Source organism: Littorina saxatilis, linkage group LG6 (genome assembly GCF_037325665.1).
Source record: "Littorina saxatilis isolate snail1 linkage group LG6, US_GU_Lsax_2.0, whole genome shotgun sequence".
In the NCBI taxonomy this organism is placed as follows: domain Eukaryota; kingdom Metazoa; phylum Mollusca; class Gastropoda; order Littorinimorpha; family Littorinidae; genus Littorina; species Littorina saxatilis.
The window spans coordinates 51,663,158-51,679,252 of record NC_090250.1 but is presented as its reverse complement, the minus strand read 5'-3'; the positions used below and the strand labels follow the sequence as shown (position 1 = coordinate 51,679,252).

Below are 16,095 nucleotides of genomic sequence, written 5' to 3'. Positions count from 1 at the left end.
ATTAGACATTTTATATCTTTGACAAAGTTCATCGGATGTGATTGAAACTTTGTAGGATTATTCTTTACATCAAAGTATTTACATCTGTAGCCTTTTACGAACGTTATCAGAAAAACAAGGGAGATAACTAGCCTTTTCTGTTCGGCAACACACAACTTAACGTTGGGCTTTTCTCGGAAACTATAAAAGTGACCGGGCTCAAATTTTATGTGAACGTGACTCATTGTGTTGTGAATAGCAATTTCTTCCTGTCCATCTGATGCCTCATATAATATTCAGAACTGCGAAAGTGACTCGATCGAGCGTTTGCTCTTCTTGTTAATCCTCTCTATCACTCTCTCTTTAATCCTCTCTATCGCTCTCTCTTTAATCCTCTCTATCGCTCTCTCTTTAATCCTCTCTATCACTCTCTCTTTAATCCTCTCTATCACTCTCTCTTTAATCCTCTCTATCGCTCTCTCTTTGATCCTCTCTATCGTTCTCTCTTTAATCCTCTCTATCGCTCTCTCTTTAATCCTCTCTATCACTCTCTCTTTAATCCTCTCTATCGCTCTCTCTTTAATCCTCTCTATCGCTCTCTCTTTAATCCTCTCTATCGCTCTCTCTTTAATCCTCTCTATCGCTCTCTCTTTAATCCTCTCTATCGCTCTCTCTTTAATCCTCTCTATCGCTCTCTCTTTAATCCTCTCTATCGCTCTCTCTTTAATCCTCTCTATCGCTCTCTCTTTAATCCTCTCTATCGCTCTCTCTTTAATCCTCTCTATCGCTCTCTCTTTAATCCTCTCTATCGCTCTCTCTTTAATCCTCTCTATCGCTCTCTCTTTAATCCTCTCTATCGCTCTCTCTTTAATCCTCTCTATCGCTCTCTCTTTAATCCTCTCTATCGCTCTCTCTTTAATCCTCTCTATCGCTCTCTCTTTAATCCTCTCTGTCGCTCTCTCTTTAATCCTCTCTATCGCTCTCTCTTTAATCCTCTCTATCGCTCTCTCTTTAATCCTCTCTATCGCTCTCTCTTTAATCCTCTCTATCGCTCTCTCTTTAATCCTCTCTGTCGCTCTCTCTTTAATCCTCTCTATCGCTCTCTCTTTAATCCTCTCTATCGCTCTCTCTTTAATCCTCTCTATCACTCTCTCTTTAATCCTCTCTATCGCTCTCTCTTTAATCCTCTCTGTCGCTCTCTCTTTAATCCTCTCTATCGCTCTCTCTTTAATCCTCTCTGTCGCTCTCTCTTTAATCCTCTCTGTCGCTCTCTCTTTAATCCTCTCTATCGCTCTCTCTTTGATCCTCTCTATCGCTCTCCCTTTAATCCTCTCTATCACTCTCCCTTTAATCCTCTCTATCGCTCTCTCTTTCTTCCTGTCCCTGTAGATATGTGTTATAATGATAATAATAACTAGACATTTTTTAAGTGCCTAACCTATGGCTCTAGGCCCATTACAAAAGAACATATACAGAATAGAACAATTAAATGTATAACCTACATAAAACAATTAACCACATGTACTGTTCACACATGTTGTCCCTCTCAGGGCGAGGGCTGGTTGAAAAAAAAGCTCGTTTGTAATGCTTATGCCACAACCCTCGTAAAATACAATTTGATATGATTTGATTTGATTTGAGTACCCTCTCTCTCTAACAGCGTGGGACAGCGACAGTTGGTGTGCCTGGCTAGAACGCTACTGAGGAAGACACGGATCTTGGTGCTGGACGAGGCTACGGCCGCTGTGGACATGGAGACTGACGCCCTCATCCAGGCCACCGTGCGTCACGCCTTCAGCACGTGCACCATTCTCACCATCGCCCACCGCCTCAACACCATCATGGACTACGACAGGTAGGATACGCAATTTGCAGGCAATGTGTGAGGTCGTTGTTGTTCATTGTTTTTCTTCTGGAATTTCATGGACTCCTTCACTGTTAACAATCACCGCCTCAACACCATGATGGACTACGACAGGTAGGTTAGCTCATTATGCAGGCCTTTTTGTGTAAGGATCATTGTTCGTGCAGGTGTTTTGTTTTTATTGAGTTGTTGATATGATTAATTTACCGTCATCACCACCATCGCTCTCCCTATGAACGCCATTATTAAACCTTTTGCAGTTTTATAAGCTAATTCTGATGACGAGGAGGTTGCAAGGTGGAAGATCACCGAGTACTGTCAAATTGACACTTTGTTTCAGAATACTGGTGATGGATTCTGGAACCGTGCGTGAGTTTGACACCCCTGCGAACCTGCTGACCAAACCCAACTCTGCCTTCGCCGCTATGCTGAGGGACGCTGGCTTGGCCTGAACAATGATGCCTGTTGCGCTGAAACACTTCATGGCAACCTTCTTTGGAAATGCATCACTGTGTGCCTAGTACTGAGACCAAGCGCCGCGGGAAATTATCTTTCTTGAACTTTTTATTGACGTGAAACGTGCCTGAATAATGATACTTCTTGTGAAATAATGAATGAATAAAAAAAACAAGAATTGTAGTTTATTGGAACGTTTAATTATTGACAAAACAAAAAGTTACATTTACTAGTACATCAAGTCAGTGGCCTTTGAAGCAGACAGAAAGACAAACACTTGTGATACAAATAATGAAGTTATCTTAGAATCATGGATAAAACTAGCTTGCAAGATGCCGGCGAGGTAATGAGTCCACCTGGTTTTGGATGTTTGGTACTTGTTGTGCTTACAATAATATACGCTTCTCGGCAATGTGGGCCACACTCTTCAGGACACGTAGCACTGTGCCAAGCGCTGTGAGAACAGTTTGCAATGTGTGTCACACTCTTCAGGACACGTAGCACTGTGCCAAGCGCTGTGAGAACAGTTTGCCTGGAACTTTCATGGCGTTGAATACGTGTTAACCTTCCTAGGCTTACACGGATGTTGGGACTTCAGCCTGTGTATATATCTCTTCGGACTGTGTTCGGCACTATTTTCGTACATGTAACAATACTTGTAGGAGTCCCAAAAAGACAGGCGAATGTATACGTTTTTGTTGTTGTTGTTGTTGTTGTTGTTGTTGTTGACAGCTTATTACACAGATTTCTCCGGTTTTGATCGTTCGGATAGTTCTCGGTGCAGTACCAACGGAGGTACTGGTTGTGTAAATCTTGCTAAAAGGGCTAAAGATATATATATATATATATATATACGGGCAGGTTTAACCGTGATGGGCTCGTGAGTGAACATTGATGTCTGGTGCATTGTTTTAAGGATCACTCATACCGTTACCATGAGATTCAGACTAAGATTAAGGATCACTCATACCGTTACCATGAGATTCAGACTAAGATTAAGGATCACTCATACCGTTACCATGAGATTCAGACTAAGATTAAGATCAAATGTATTTGAGCGAATTGTTTTGCTTTGGTGTAAACGCGGTTACAACATTCTCGTTTAAGAAACTACTGCTAGAACATAAAAAAAACCTGTTAGTGATGATAAGAGCTCAAATCAAATAAAACACGCGCGCGTGCACAGACACGAATGCACGTGCAGTTCTAAATCAACTATCACCACCGCAGGTGGTTTTTTTGGTTTATCACTAAGGCACTAATGACCTTATTCTGAGATCGTAAATAATGTCTTTTGGGGTTGATGCCCCTTTAGTACCGGTTCTTGGCATCCAGTGACCTTACTTTTGACATTTGTGTGCTTGGCATATTAATATAGGTGCTTTTGCTCATATGAACAATGTGTGTGTGTGTGTGTGTGTGTGTGTGTGTGTGTGTACGTGTGTGTGTGTGTGTGTGTGTGTGTGTGTGTGAGAGAGAGAGAGAGAGAGAGAGAGAGAGAGAGGGGGGCATGCGTGTGTATATGCGTGCGTGTGTGTGTGTGCGTGCGTGTGTGCGTGCGTGTGTGCGTGCGTGCGTGTGTGTGTGTGTGTGTGTGTGTGTGTGTGAGTGTCTGTGTGTGTGCGTGCGTGCGTGTGTGTGTGTGTGTCTTTGTGTCCGTGTGCAGATGTGCGCACGCGCTCGATCTTCGGTTTTGATAATCTCTCCGTATTATCAAGATTTGTTGTTATTCTAATCGATTTTATGATGACATAAAGTGAGTTGCTGAAATTGCTTGCCCGAAACTAATGCCTCCTTGTTTCAACAATCTTGTTTTATGGGACAGACAATTACATGCCACAGCGGGCTCTATTTTTGTTTGGCCTTTCTATCGGTTTAATCAGAGTTTGTCTTCTGTTCTAACGTTTCGAACGTTGGACTTGATGTGTGGGTCTGTAATATGTCAGACGAGTTACTGTCTTCTCTGGACAGAGGTTGCGTTCTACACTACTCGTCATAAAAAACTAAACACATACATTTAGCTGTAGATCTTTGTGATGCGGCCAGTTATATTAAAACCAAGTACATTGCCAGAAAGGTAATTCATTCCCCTACCGTATGAAATAAAGAGTTTTATTTTTCATCAATTAGTGTTTATGCAGTGTACCGGAGACCCAGGGCACCCCCCAAAATCAAATTCGCAAAAGCAAACTTGCAGACACTAAAATACATAAAAATCTAAATAAGCAAGAGTGACCCCGTTTTTGATCTCAAATGGAAGAACAGCTCATTTTCTACCCATACAAATTGATTTGATTCAGCTGTTATGCCTAACAGTGTTGCCTGTTCTGGCAATATACTTGGTTTTAATATAACTGGCCGCATCGCAAAGATCGACAGCTAAATGTATGTGTTTAGTTTTGTATGACGAGTAGTGTAGGAATAGAAATGTCAGTGGTTTCATTAACCTTTCAGTCTTCACTGAGTCATCATTTCGTTCCAAGGACGTTGTTTGCTGTATATAACTAGTTTATTACAAGGAAATCGACACATGTTTTTAGTCTGTAACCATTGTATACCGGATGATATTTTACATGAACACAACAGGTCTCATTCCATAGTTGTGTTTTTGTGTGTGTTAATGTTCAGACTGGCTGTATTTATGAACAGGGAAAATACATATGTTATTCTTAAAGATCCGGCAAACGTAAGTGGTCAGATAATGTCAACGTTGTTTGTGAAAGGGGCGTCCCTTACGAGCAAATTGTTTGAAATACCAGACCATATGAACTTCTGGATGTTCTGAGAATACCACACAGTAGAAAAATCCTAACTTTAAACATACATTATTTCAAAGTTGGCAAATAAGGGGACCTTCCCCATTAGTAAACCGTTTCAAATCAACTTAAAAGTCAAATCATTTGGACTTTCGGACGTTGTTTTGTATCAACCGTCAGAATTTGATGTAACTTTTATAGAATCAAATATAGGAAGCCTTATGCATGCAGAGAAAAACTAGTGACTGGTCATGCTTATGCGTCAAGGCACTCTATAAGTATAATCTGTTCTTTGTAGACTTAAAGGTCAGAAAGCGTCTTAGAAAGGGGCTTTTGGACAGCGAAGCTGTATTTAAGTAATAGACGGCACTGATGGTGTACTTGTATGGTTGAAACAGCCAAGATGAAAACCTGTTTAACCTTATAAATAGTTGCATTAATAGTTTTGAGTTATTTTCTGTTATTTAACTGTTATTTTGTGTTGATGTTAACCGCTGGGGGGGGGGGGCGAGGGGGAGAAGAAGGAAGAAAAGGAGAAGGAAACGACATAACTGGAACTCAAATCATTCACACACACACACACACACACACACACACACACACACACACACACACACACCCTCTCCCCCGACAACAAAAACCATTGACTACGCCATCAGTGACATTTCCTTTGCACACGACACCTTAATGACGTAGCATGCTGGACGTCAGTCAAAGATGGCGTCAACCAACGGCACAGCCTAGGGACCATGAGGACCCTTCCTTCATGTGCACAACAAACATCATCTCTTTTCCTTTCTTCCACGACAGTTACTGTATAGTTCCACTCACCCCCCGTCCTATACTCGTCTGCCAGCGAACGGCCTCCGGCCAACACCAAGCATGCTAATTGGTCGTTAGTTGTGTTATTCTGTGGCCAGGAAAGGCCGGCGAAATGTCATTGGAGAACACAAATAACTTGGCCCTTCTTCTCGAGACTGGACATCGAGGCTTTGTCGAGCGTCTGAACGAGAGCAGAAAGGGTGACGATGTTCTGGGGAGAGACAAAGGGAAAATTGGGTAGTGGAAAAGGTGAGAGTAGGAAAAATGAGTTGAGTTTGTGTGTGTGTGTGTGTGTGTGTTTGTTTGTTTGTGTGTGTTTGTTTGTGTGTGTGTGTGTATGTGCGTGCGTGTGTGTGTGTGTGTGTGTGTATATAGAAAGAGTGAGAGAGGGCAAGAGAGAGAGGGGGGGGGGGGGAGCGGTCACACCTAGAGGTGACTGAAGAGACACCGACAAAGACAGCGCTACCTTATTAAAGGTTGACGAACCGGTGTTTTTATTTGTACACAATATTTGACTAAAGGCTTTCCAGCAGACTGGGAATCGAAACGAGGTGTGTGTGCGTGCGTGTGTGTGTGTGCGCGTGTGTGTGTTATCGTGTGTTATTGTGCGTGTGTGTGTGTGCGTGTTTAGCACAGAATTTAACTGGAAATATCTTAATTAAACTTGATATGCACATACAGAAAGGTTCACCGCACGTTTGCTTTTTCAGTTTTGTGGATAAAGACCTTTGATGACGTCTCATGCGGCATTTAAGTAAATTTGAGGTGGCACTGTTGCGATCGCATTTTTTTTATTCAAACCCGCTTAGTTTTAGTGAAACAGTTTTTTTACCCTGCCCAGACTGTAAAGCATGCTACTTTCCAGCTTGAAAGCTGAAAAATCGTCAATCAGAATTATATTTTAAATTGAAAAGTTGCAAAAAATGCTTCAAAACTGAGTGCATTGTATTGTTGTAAAATTATTTCGTGAATCAAAAAGTATATACATACGGTCAGTATATACATGTCAAGCACTTAGAGCAAGCCTTTTTAACGAAAGTTTTTGATTTAGCGCTATATAAATGTTCTTCTTCTTCTTCTATACTGTATGTTGTGTTTGGATTGAAAATGTGTTAAGAATCAAGGAAATCTGTTTGATGCATGTACATTGTGTTCAGTTGATGATGCATGTAGATTGTGTTCAGTTGATGATGCATGTACATTGTGTTCAATTGATGATGCATGTACATTGTGTTCAGTTGATGATGCATGTACATTGTGTTCAGTTGATGATGCATGTAGATTGTGTTCAGTTGATGATGCATGTACATTGTGTTCAGTTGATGATGCATGTACATTGTGTTCAGTTGATGATGCATGTACATTGTGTTCAGTTGATGATGCATGTACATTGTGTTCAGTTGATGATGCATGTACATTGTGTTCAGTTGATGATGCATGTACATTGTGTTCAGTTGATGATACATGTACATTGTGTTCAGTTGATGATGCATGTACATTGTGTTCAGTTGATGATGCATGTACATTGTGTTCAGTTGATGATGCATGTACATTGTGTTCAGTTGATGATGCATGTACATTGTGTTCAGTTGATGATGCATGTACATTGTGTTCAGTTGATGATGCATAATAATAATAATAATAATAATAAATGAGCATTTATATAGCGCAACATCATAACTTTACAATTATGCTCTTTGCGCTTGACACATTTAAAATTAAAACACAGTTATACAAGCATTTACATCTACATTCATAGTCAACAACGCTTAATTAAAAGCATACACCATCAAAGATACATTACAAAAGATTCTTCCACTAACTAAATAATAAAAACATGAATAAAATAGGTAGTGAAAAATCACTAAAACAACAAATAACACTAAAATTAAAACACAGTTATACAAGCATTTACATCTACATTCATAGTCAACAACGCTTTATCAAAAGCATACACCTTCAAACATACATTACAAAAGATTCTTCCACTAACTAAGTAATAAAAACATGAATAAAATAGGTGGTGAAAAATCACTAAAACAACAAATAACACTACATGTAGCCTACTGATGGACTGAGAAAACAAAATCAGGGGTTGTATTTCCTGAAGAGGTGCGTTTTAAGTGCTCGTTTGAATGCTTGGGGTGACTGAGAGTGCCGGATGTGAAAGGGGAGAGAATTCCATTGTGTGGGTGCGCAGAAAGTAAAAGTGCGTTGTCCGTATGTTTTGGTTTTGGTGTATGGAATGGTAAGGATGCGACAGTCAGAAGAGGCACGGAGTTGTCTTGCTGGAGAATAGACGGTGAGGAGTTCAGAGAAGTAAGCAGGAGACGAACCAGAAAAGAAGTTAAAGCAGAGGGTAGACAGTTTGTAGTCAATGCGGGCTTGAATAGGTAACCAGTGCAGTGTGTGAAGAAGTGGTGTTGCGTGATCTCGTTTTCGTGCTTTGAGAATGAGGCGTGCTGCCGAGTTTTGGACTTTTTGTAGTTTATGCAGGAGGTACAGAGGACAGCCAGAGAGAAGAGAGTTGCAGTAGTCAAGTTTAAAAAGAACAAAGGCACAGACAAGAGTGTTAGTTGTTTGAGAGGAGAGTGTGTGGCGAATGGTGCTGATCTTACGAAGCTCAAAATAAGCTGCTCTACAGACTAAAGATATATGTTTGTTAAGGGTCATGTCAGATGAAAGGGTGAATCCAAGGTTTGTAGCTGATGGTGAGAAAAGAATGTCGGTGTTGCCTATTTGAACAGAAACAGGTTGGGGAGAGGGAAATGTAGTGTTCTTCTTTTTGCACAGTAAGACTTCAGTCTTATCATCATTCAGCTTAAGTTTGTTATCAACCATCCAAGATTTAACATCAGTGATGCATGTCTGAATGGTCTGGATGGCGGAATGTGTCTCTGCTGGGGGACTGGGTTTATACAGCTGGGTGTCATCAGCAAAAGACTGATTTAAAACAGAATGGTTTTGAATCAGTATGGAGAGGGGCTTAGTGTACATGATGAAAAGGATGGGACCAAGTACTGAACCTTGAGGAACGCCGAAAGAAAGTGGGGCTGGAGCAGACATCTGGCCATCGACAAGCACAGCCTGAGTCCTGCCAATGAGATAGGACTCAAGCCATGCCAGCGGTGGACCGGAGATGCCGTACAGAGTCTGAAGTCTATGGAGAAGCGTGACATGGTCAATCGTGTCGAACGCTGCAGAAAGGTCAAGTAGGGTAAGCACTGACACATCACCACCATCCAGAGCAGACAGAATGTCACTGATTACTTTAAGTAGGGCTGTTTCAGTACAGTGAGAAGGGCGATAAGCGGACTGAGAGTGCGAGATCAAATCATGGGTGTTCAAATATGACAACAGCTGCTTCAAAACTACCTTTTCAAAAACTTTGGACAAGAATGATAAGAATGCATGCACATTGTGTTCAGTTGATGATGCATGTACATTGTGTTCAGTTGATGATGCATGTACATTGTGTTCAGTTGATGATGCATGTACATTGTGTTCAGTTGACTTTTGTTACCAAGACCTCTCAGCCAGCGATGTCTCGGTCAGCGGGTTTCGGTCAGCATTACGTGACTTGTTTCTGTTCCCACAGTCCTGCGCGTCTCACCAAACTGCATACTGTTATGTCAATCTCGTGCATATACTGTTTACATCAAGTCACTAACAAATAGCAGCATCATTGTGAAGTAACAATACAAGTTTTAGAACAAACAAACAAAACTAAACAAGGCAAAGGAAAGCTAATCAAACGGAAACGACCCCCCACCCACACCCACACCCACACCCACACCCACACACACACCCACACCCACACCCACACCCACACCCACACATACACCCACACACACACACACACACACACACACACACACACACACACACACACACACACACACACACACACACAAATAAGAACAACAAACAAACAAACAAACGAACAAAAAACAAAACACACACAAAAATAAACAAAATCACACTTAAAGAAAAGCAATTAACCAGTCGCGAAAGGCGAAATTACAACATTTAGTCAAGCTGTCGAACTAACAGAATGAAACTGAACTCACTGCATTTTTACAGCAACAGCGTATACTCGTAGCATCGTCAGTCCACCGCTCGATGCAAAGGCAGTGAAATTGACAAGAAGAGCGGGGTAGTAGTTGCGCTGAGAAGGATAGCACGCTTTTCTTTATCTCTATTCTTTTTAACTTTCTGAGCGTGTTTTTAATCCAAACATATCACATCTATATGTTTTTGGAATCAGGAACCCACAAGGAATAAGATGAAATTGTTTTTAAATCGATTTCGGAAATTTTATTTTAATAATAATTATTATATTTTTAATTTTCAGAGGGGATATCATTCCCAGGAACTCTCATGTCAAATTTCATAAAGATCGGTCCAGTAGTTTGGTCTGAATCGCTCTACACACACACACGCACAGACACACACACACACATACACCACGACCCTCGTCTCGATTTCCCCTCTATGTTAAAACATTTAGTCAAAACTTGACTAAATGTAAAAAGCACACAAACAATGCAATAGGCGTAACTTAAAATCTTCCACATGAATATTTGAACGCATATTACAGCGACCAAGCCAGGAAAGAGCATTCTTGAATGTTTAAAGACACACAAAAGCAGTACAAATTGAGTTAAATACATCAATTACCACATTTTTTTATAAACACAACTATTTACTTCACACCAGTTCGCTACAACTGTCTAGTCCACTTGGCTGTTGCTGTGCTTGTTTCTTATTCGTTTGTGTCTACGGTTAATACAAATAAAAACCACACACATATAAAAAGCGTAAAATTCAGAAAGAACATTTCAACAGTTCAGTACAATGTACCAGACTGTCACCTCGACCTCGAGACCAGCCAATACCCGAATTGGGTAATCGCAGTCGCAGAAACCAAAGCAAAATCTTATTGTGGTAACTTGTCGCGACGTAACGGAAATGACACTATCAGATTCCGCGAGACAGACTTCTTTAAGGAGAATGCCTTGTGGCGCCATACGATGACCTTGTTTGGATTTGTGCAAATTTTGTGAGAAAATGATGTGAACATTTTGGTATATCATCATACACAAGGAATGCTTGACCAAAGGCTGAGCGGTCTTCCAATATCACTCGTTTTTTTCCAGCCCAAACAAACAACGAAACAGCAAAAACACACTTGACCAACCGCCAGAAAAATCGTTCAGCCAACCAACCGACCAACAAGCCAGACTAACAAATCGAACACTTGTCCTTTGGCAAACAGGGCGGGGATGTAGCTCAGTCGGTAGCGCGCTGGATTTGTATCCAGTTGGCCGCTGTCAGCGTGAGTTCGTCCCCACGTTCGGCGAGAGATTTATTTCTCAGAGTCAACTTTGTGTGCAGACTCTCCTCGGTGTCCGAACACCCCCGTGTGTACACGCAAGCACAAGACCAAGTGCGTACGAAAAAGATCCTGTAATCCATGTCAGAGTTCGGTGGGTTATAGAAACACGAAAATACCCAGCATGCTTCCTCCGAAAGCTGCGTATGGCTGCCTAAATGGCGGGGTAAATATGGTCATACACGTAAAAGCCGTGGGAGTTTCAGCCCATGAACGAACAAACAAACTTTGACAAACACCCCGGCCCCCTCCCGCACGCATGCAGCGTTGCAAGAAAGGAAGGAACGTCTGCCCTCTACACGGTCAAAACCAAACCTCTTTCCATATCTCATATACGTAAGCAAGGGGGGAGACGTACACACACACACACACACACACACACACACACACACACACACGCGCACGCACACACACACACACACACACACACACGCACACACACACACACACACACACACGCACACACACACACACACACGCACACACACGCGCACGTGCACAGCACATGTTACAGGATTGATGAATAGAAATATGCAATTGACAAGAAAAGACACAGACGTTTTAACAGGGTTGTATTTATTTGTTACAAAACATTTTTCACACATAGGCACATATGAAAACAGCGACAGTAACAAGTAATATGCAAGCTTATACGGCAGAATATACTGCAAACTGTTTTTTAACGTACCTATAATATACCAACAAGAACAACGAGATCATATTTACAAACAGCGTCAGCGCAGAACATTAGCAAAATAAAGTTGCATTTGTGACTGCAATGTCCAAGGTAAAATTCTTTCCGCATGTTCAAACAGGTGTGATGGGAACATTCTGTAACACAGAAAACCCATTTTTTGTAACACTGCAATTTGAACAATTCGCCGCAAAGACAAAACTTTTGGGTAACAATGTATTTGAACAATTCGCCGCAAAGACGAAGCTTATTGTCACATCAATAGGAAAGCTCGCATCCAAGACACCCCCTTTGTGTAAAAAATGTAATTTAAACAACAAGCCGCGCGCGAAGACAACCTCTTTGTTCAGGAATATAACTCGACAAACATGTCTCGAAGCAGCAACATGAGGATGAAAGTCGCTTGTTCATTTCAATGCTTGTTATTCTATCAGGTGCCAGGAGCCTGGTTCGGGATAACTCTCACTTACTCCATTACACATGTCGTATGCATTTAGAGCGCTTACTTCCCTTTGGTTATTACGTCTCGAAGGTATTTTCTTTGTGTAAATAATCATTACCACAGCAGGCTGCTAAAACCGTGCGCGGACGTAATGCCGAATGATGTTCTGCCGACGGGCCCCATGATACCGAACGGACGATAAATTATGCCTACGTACGTTAATTATACCGGACGGGCATTGCGTTCAGAGAGATCAGATGAATGTGTATTTTTCGAAAAGAGAGAGAGAGAGAGAGAGAGAGAGAGAGAGAGAGAGAGAGAGAGAGAGAGAGAGAGAGAGAGAGAGAGAGAGAGAGAGACAGAGACAGAGACAGAAAGTGAGAGAATTGAATTGAATTGAATTGAATTGAACTTTATTTAACAAGGATTAAGATTTAAGGCTACGCCTTTTCTTACAATCTGTCCTTGAGACGCACAGACACACAATGATAAAATTGAAAAATTAAATATTAAAAAGTTAAAAAGTTTACCAACAAAAGGAGGTCAGAAAACTTCAGCACGTGATGATAAAGATGACGATGACGATGATGATGATGATGATGAAGATGAGGCATGAAGAGCATACATATGTGGTTATTCATAAAATAAAATGCATACTATGCAAGTAATTATAAGTACAAGCTGGTAGCAATCGAACATGTAGCAATAGTACAACAAAAATATGTTCAGAATATACAATGCACAGCATATCTTTGGCGTAATACTAAGTGTGGTAAATCAAAACGCGTTAAACTACTCAGACATTAAGTGTTTTTTGACACATTTTTTAAAACTTTTTAATGACTTTAAGTGCTTAAAGGATGATGGAAGTGAATTCCAAACTGATGTACCCGAAAAAGCAAGACTGGTCTTATAAAGGTCAATTCGTGGAATCGGTGGGATCATATCAAGTTGACCGACCCATATCTGTCGGTAGCTTTTTAAATAATGATATAATGTAGAGAGAGAGAGAGAGAGAGAGAGAGAGAGAGAGAGAGAGAGAGAGAGAGAGAGAGAGAGAGAGAGAGAGAGAGAGAGAGAGAGAGAGAGACTGTCTGTCTGTCTGTCAGTATATTTTGTGTGTAAATATATTTGCATAACTGTCTGAATGTATCTTATGCGCATGATAAGTCGTAAGAGGGGCAGGGAAGGGGTCGTTTGCAAAAGGGACTAGGTACGGTCTCTATTAAAAGCAAACTAACAAACGAACACACACACACACACACACACACACACACACACACACACACACACACACACACACGCACACTCGAACGCCGGTGCACGCACGTACGCACTCACACACACACACACACACACACACACACACACACACACACACGGAGTTGCCCGTTTGCAAGTACCAACGTCCGGCATAATGTCCGCTCGGCAATACGTCCATTCGGCACAACTCAACTCTGACAAAAACCAACAGGCTGGCTTTACTGCAGAGTGAAAAGTTTTTGATGAGTCATGGGAACATTTGATTTATGACAACGCAAAACATTACAACCACAGTACTTCGACCCAAGATTTTTTTTTAAAGTGGACAGACACACAGGCAAACATTTATGATACAGAGAATGAACTTAGCAGGGCTTCTCAGGAACGCCCGTCCTAGAGGGTCTTGGGACCCCCACTTTTATTGTTTAGAGGGTCCATGGACCCCCTTACCGGAGTTTTAGAGGGTCCCAAGAGTCCGGGGTCCCGAAACCCCCTATTTACATAGACGCATAGTGATCGCGAATAATGTGATATGAACTGGGTTTTTTGTATTACAAGAATATTAGAGGAGGACACTTCAACTATACAAAGTCAAATTCAACACACACGAACACTTTGTTCCCGCTTGAAAATGGGATAAATTGTGTTTGCACTTTGACTTAGCTGACGACGAAAGTCTGAAAAGAGTATACGGGACGCACGACAGAGGAAATTGAGTGCGTCCCGGGACCCGCTCTTTGTAGGTTTAGTGCGTCCCGGGACCCCCGCCATGAATTTCTAGTACGTGATTTCGGCTTCTACATGTAGTGCGTATAGGACGCAGGGACGCGCTCTATGGGGAGCCCTGCTTAGCTTAGAAAATCCTCCGTGTCGCTGACAAGAACGATGTTAGTCTGTCAACCTTAAAGACCTATGGGTCGAAGTACCGTCATTGTAATGTTTTGTTTTGTCATAAATTAAACGTCCTAATAACTTACCATTCGCGTTTTTACATTTAGTCAAGTTTTGACTAAATGTTTTAACGTAGAGGGGGGAATCGAGACGAGGGTCGTGGTGTATGTGTGTGTGTGTGTGTGTGTGTGTGTGTGTGTGTGTGTGTGTGTGTGTGTGTAGAGCGATTCAGACTAAACTACTGGGCCGATCTTTATGAACTTTGACATGAGAGTTCCTGGGTATGATATCCCCGGACGTTTTTTTCTTTTTTTTGATAAATACCTTTGATGACGTCATATCCGGCTTTTTGTAAAAGTTGAGGTGGCGCACTGTCACACTCTCATTTTTCAATTAAATTGATTGAAATTTTGGTCAAGTAATCTTCGACGAAGGCCGGGGTTTGGTATTGCATTTCAGCTTGGTGGCTTAAAAACTAATGAGTGAGTTTGGTCATTAAAAATCTGAAAATTGTAATTAAAATTATTTTTTTATTAAACGATCCAAAAACAATTTCATCTTATTCTCCGTCATTTTCTGATTCCAAAAACATATACATATGTTATATTTGGATTAAAAACAAGCTCTGAAAATTAAAAATATAAAAATTATGATCAAAATTAAATTTCCGAAATCGATTCAAAAACTATTTCATCTTATTCCTTGTCGGTTCCTGATTCCAAAAACATATAGATATGATATGTTTGGATTAAAAACACGCTCAGAAAGTTAAAACGAAGAGAGGTACAGAAAAGCACAGCGCAATCGCTACCGCGCCAAACAGGCTCGTCACTTTCACTGCCTTTTGCACTAGCGGCGGACTACGTTCAGTTTCATTCTGTGAGTTCCACAGCTTGACTAAATGTAGTGATTTCGCCTTACGCGACTTGTTTTTATTGTGAAGTTTGTACGCAATCTGTTTTTGGATTTCTTTGATGAGTTAATTTCGTTTTGAAACAAGAGTCCAGTTGCGACATTAGTTCAGCAACAATTCCAGCCTGCACAAGAGGCACGAAGAAGGTATATGTCGTGAACGCTTAAATGTCGCAGCGGATTTTGTTGGAGCACTTCCCATCGAGAAGACAAAGGTTCAACGCCAGCATTTTGAGTCAGATACACTGTGAATACCCGTGTGCTTCAACTGAAATAAAGCTTGAAGCATTTAGTCGTTGAAAACACCACTCTGCAAGCAGCTAAGGGCGAACAACTTCTCTTTTGCGAGATTTATAATCTGCTAGAACTGGGACTGAAAACAGCTATCAGCGAACTTTAAGCCAGGGTTCAGTGTCTCTGTGTCTCCACGCATATTTTTTTTATTTAACACATTACAAACGATACGCGAGTTCTCCTGCATACTTAAAAGTACAAAAAAACGCAATGCCAAAGACACTTCGTCGCCGTAACTTTGAGATCAGGACATGCATGGCTTAACGTATGATCACCATCCTGTGCTGCGATCAAGACTATGTCAACAAATACTAAGTGTGGGTATAG

The 16,095-nt window shown here is 41.2% G+C and overlaps 1 protein-coding gene across 1 annotated transcript in view; it reads left to right on the top strand.

Moving 5' to 3' along the window:
• LOC138969498 (ATP-binding cassette sub-family C member 3-like) overlaps positions 1-2,482 on the top strand; it is a 69,319-nt gene extending 66,837 nt beyond the window's left edge. The window contains exons 32-33 of the mRNA XM_070342304.1: positions 1,640-1,834; positions 2,184-2,482. Of these exons, the coding sequence (XP_070198405.1) occupies positions 1,640-1,834; positions 2,184-2,295 (307 nt within the window). The 3' untranslated portion in view covers positions 2,296-2,482. The remainder of the gene's footprint in view (positions 1-1,639; positions 1,835-2,183) is intronic.
• Positions 2,483-16,095: the final 13,613 nt, after the last annotated feature.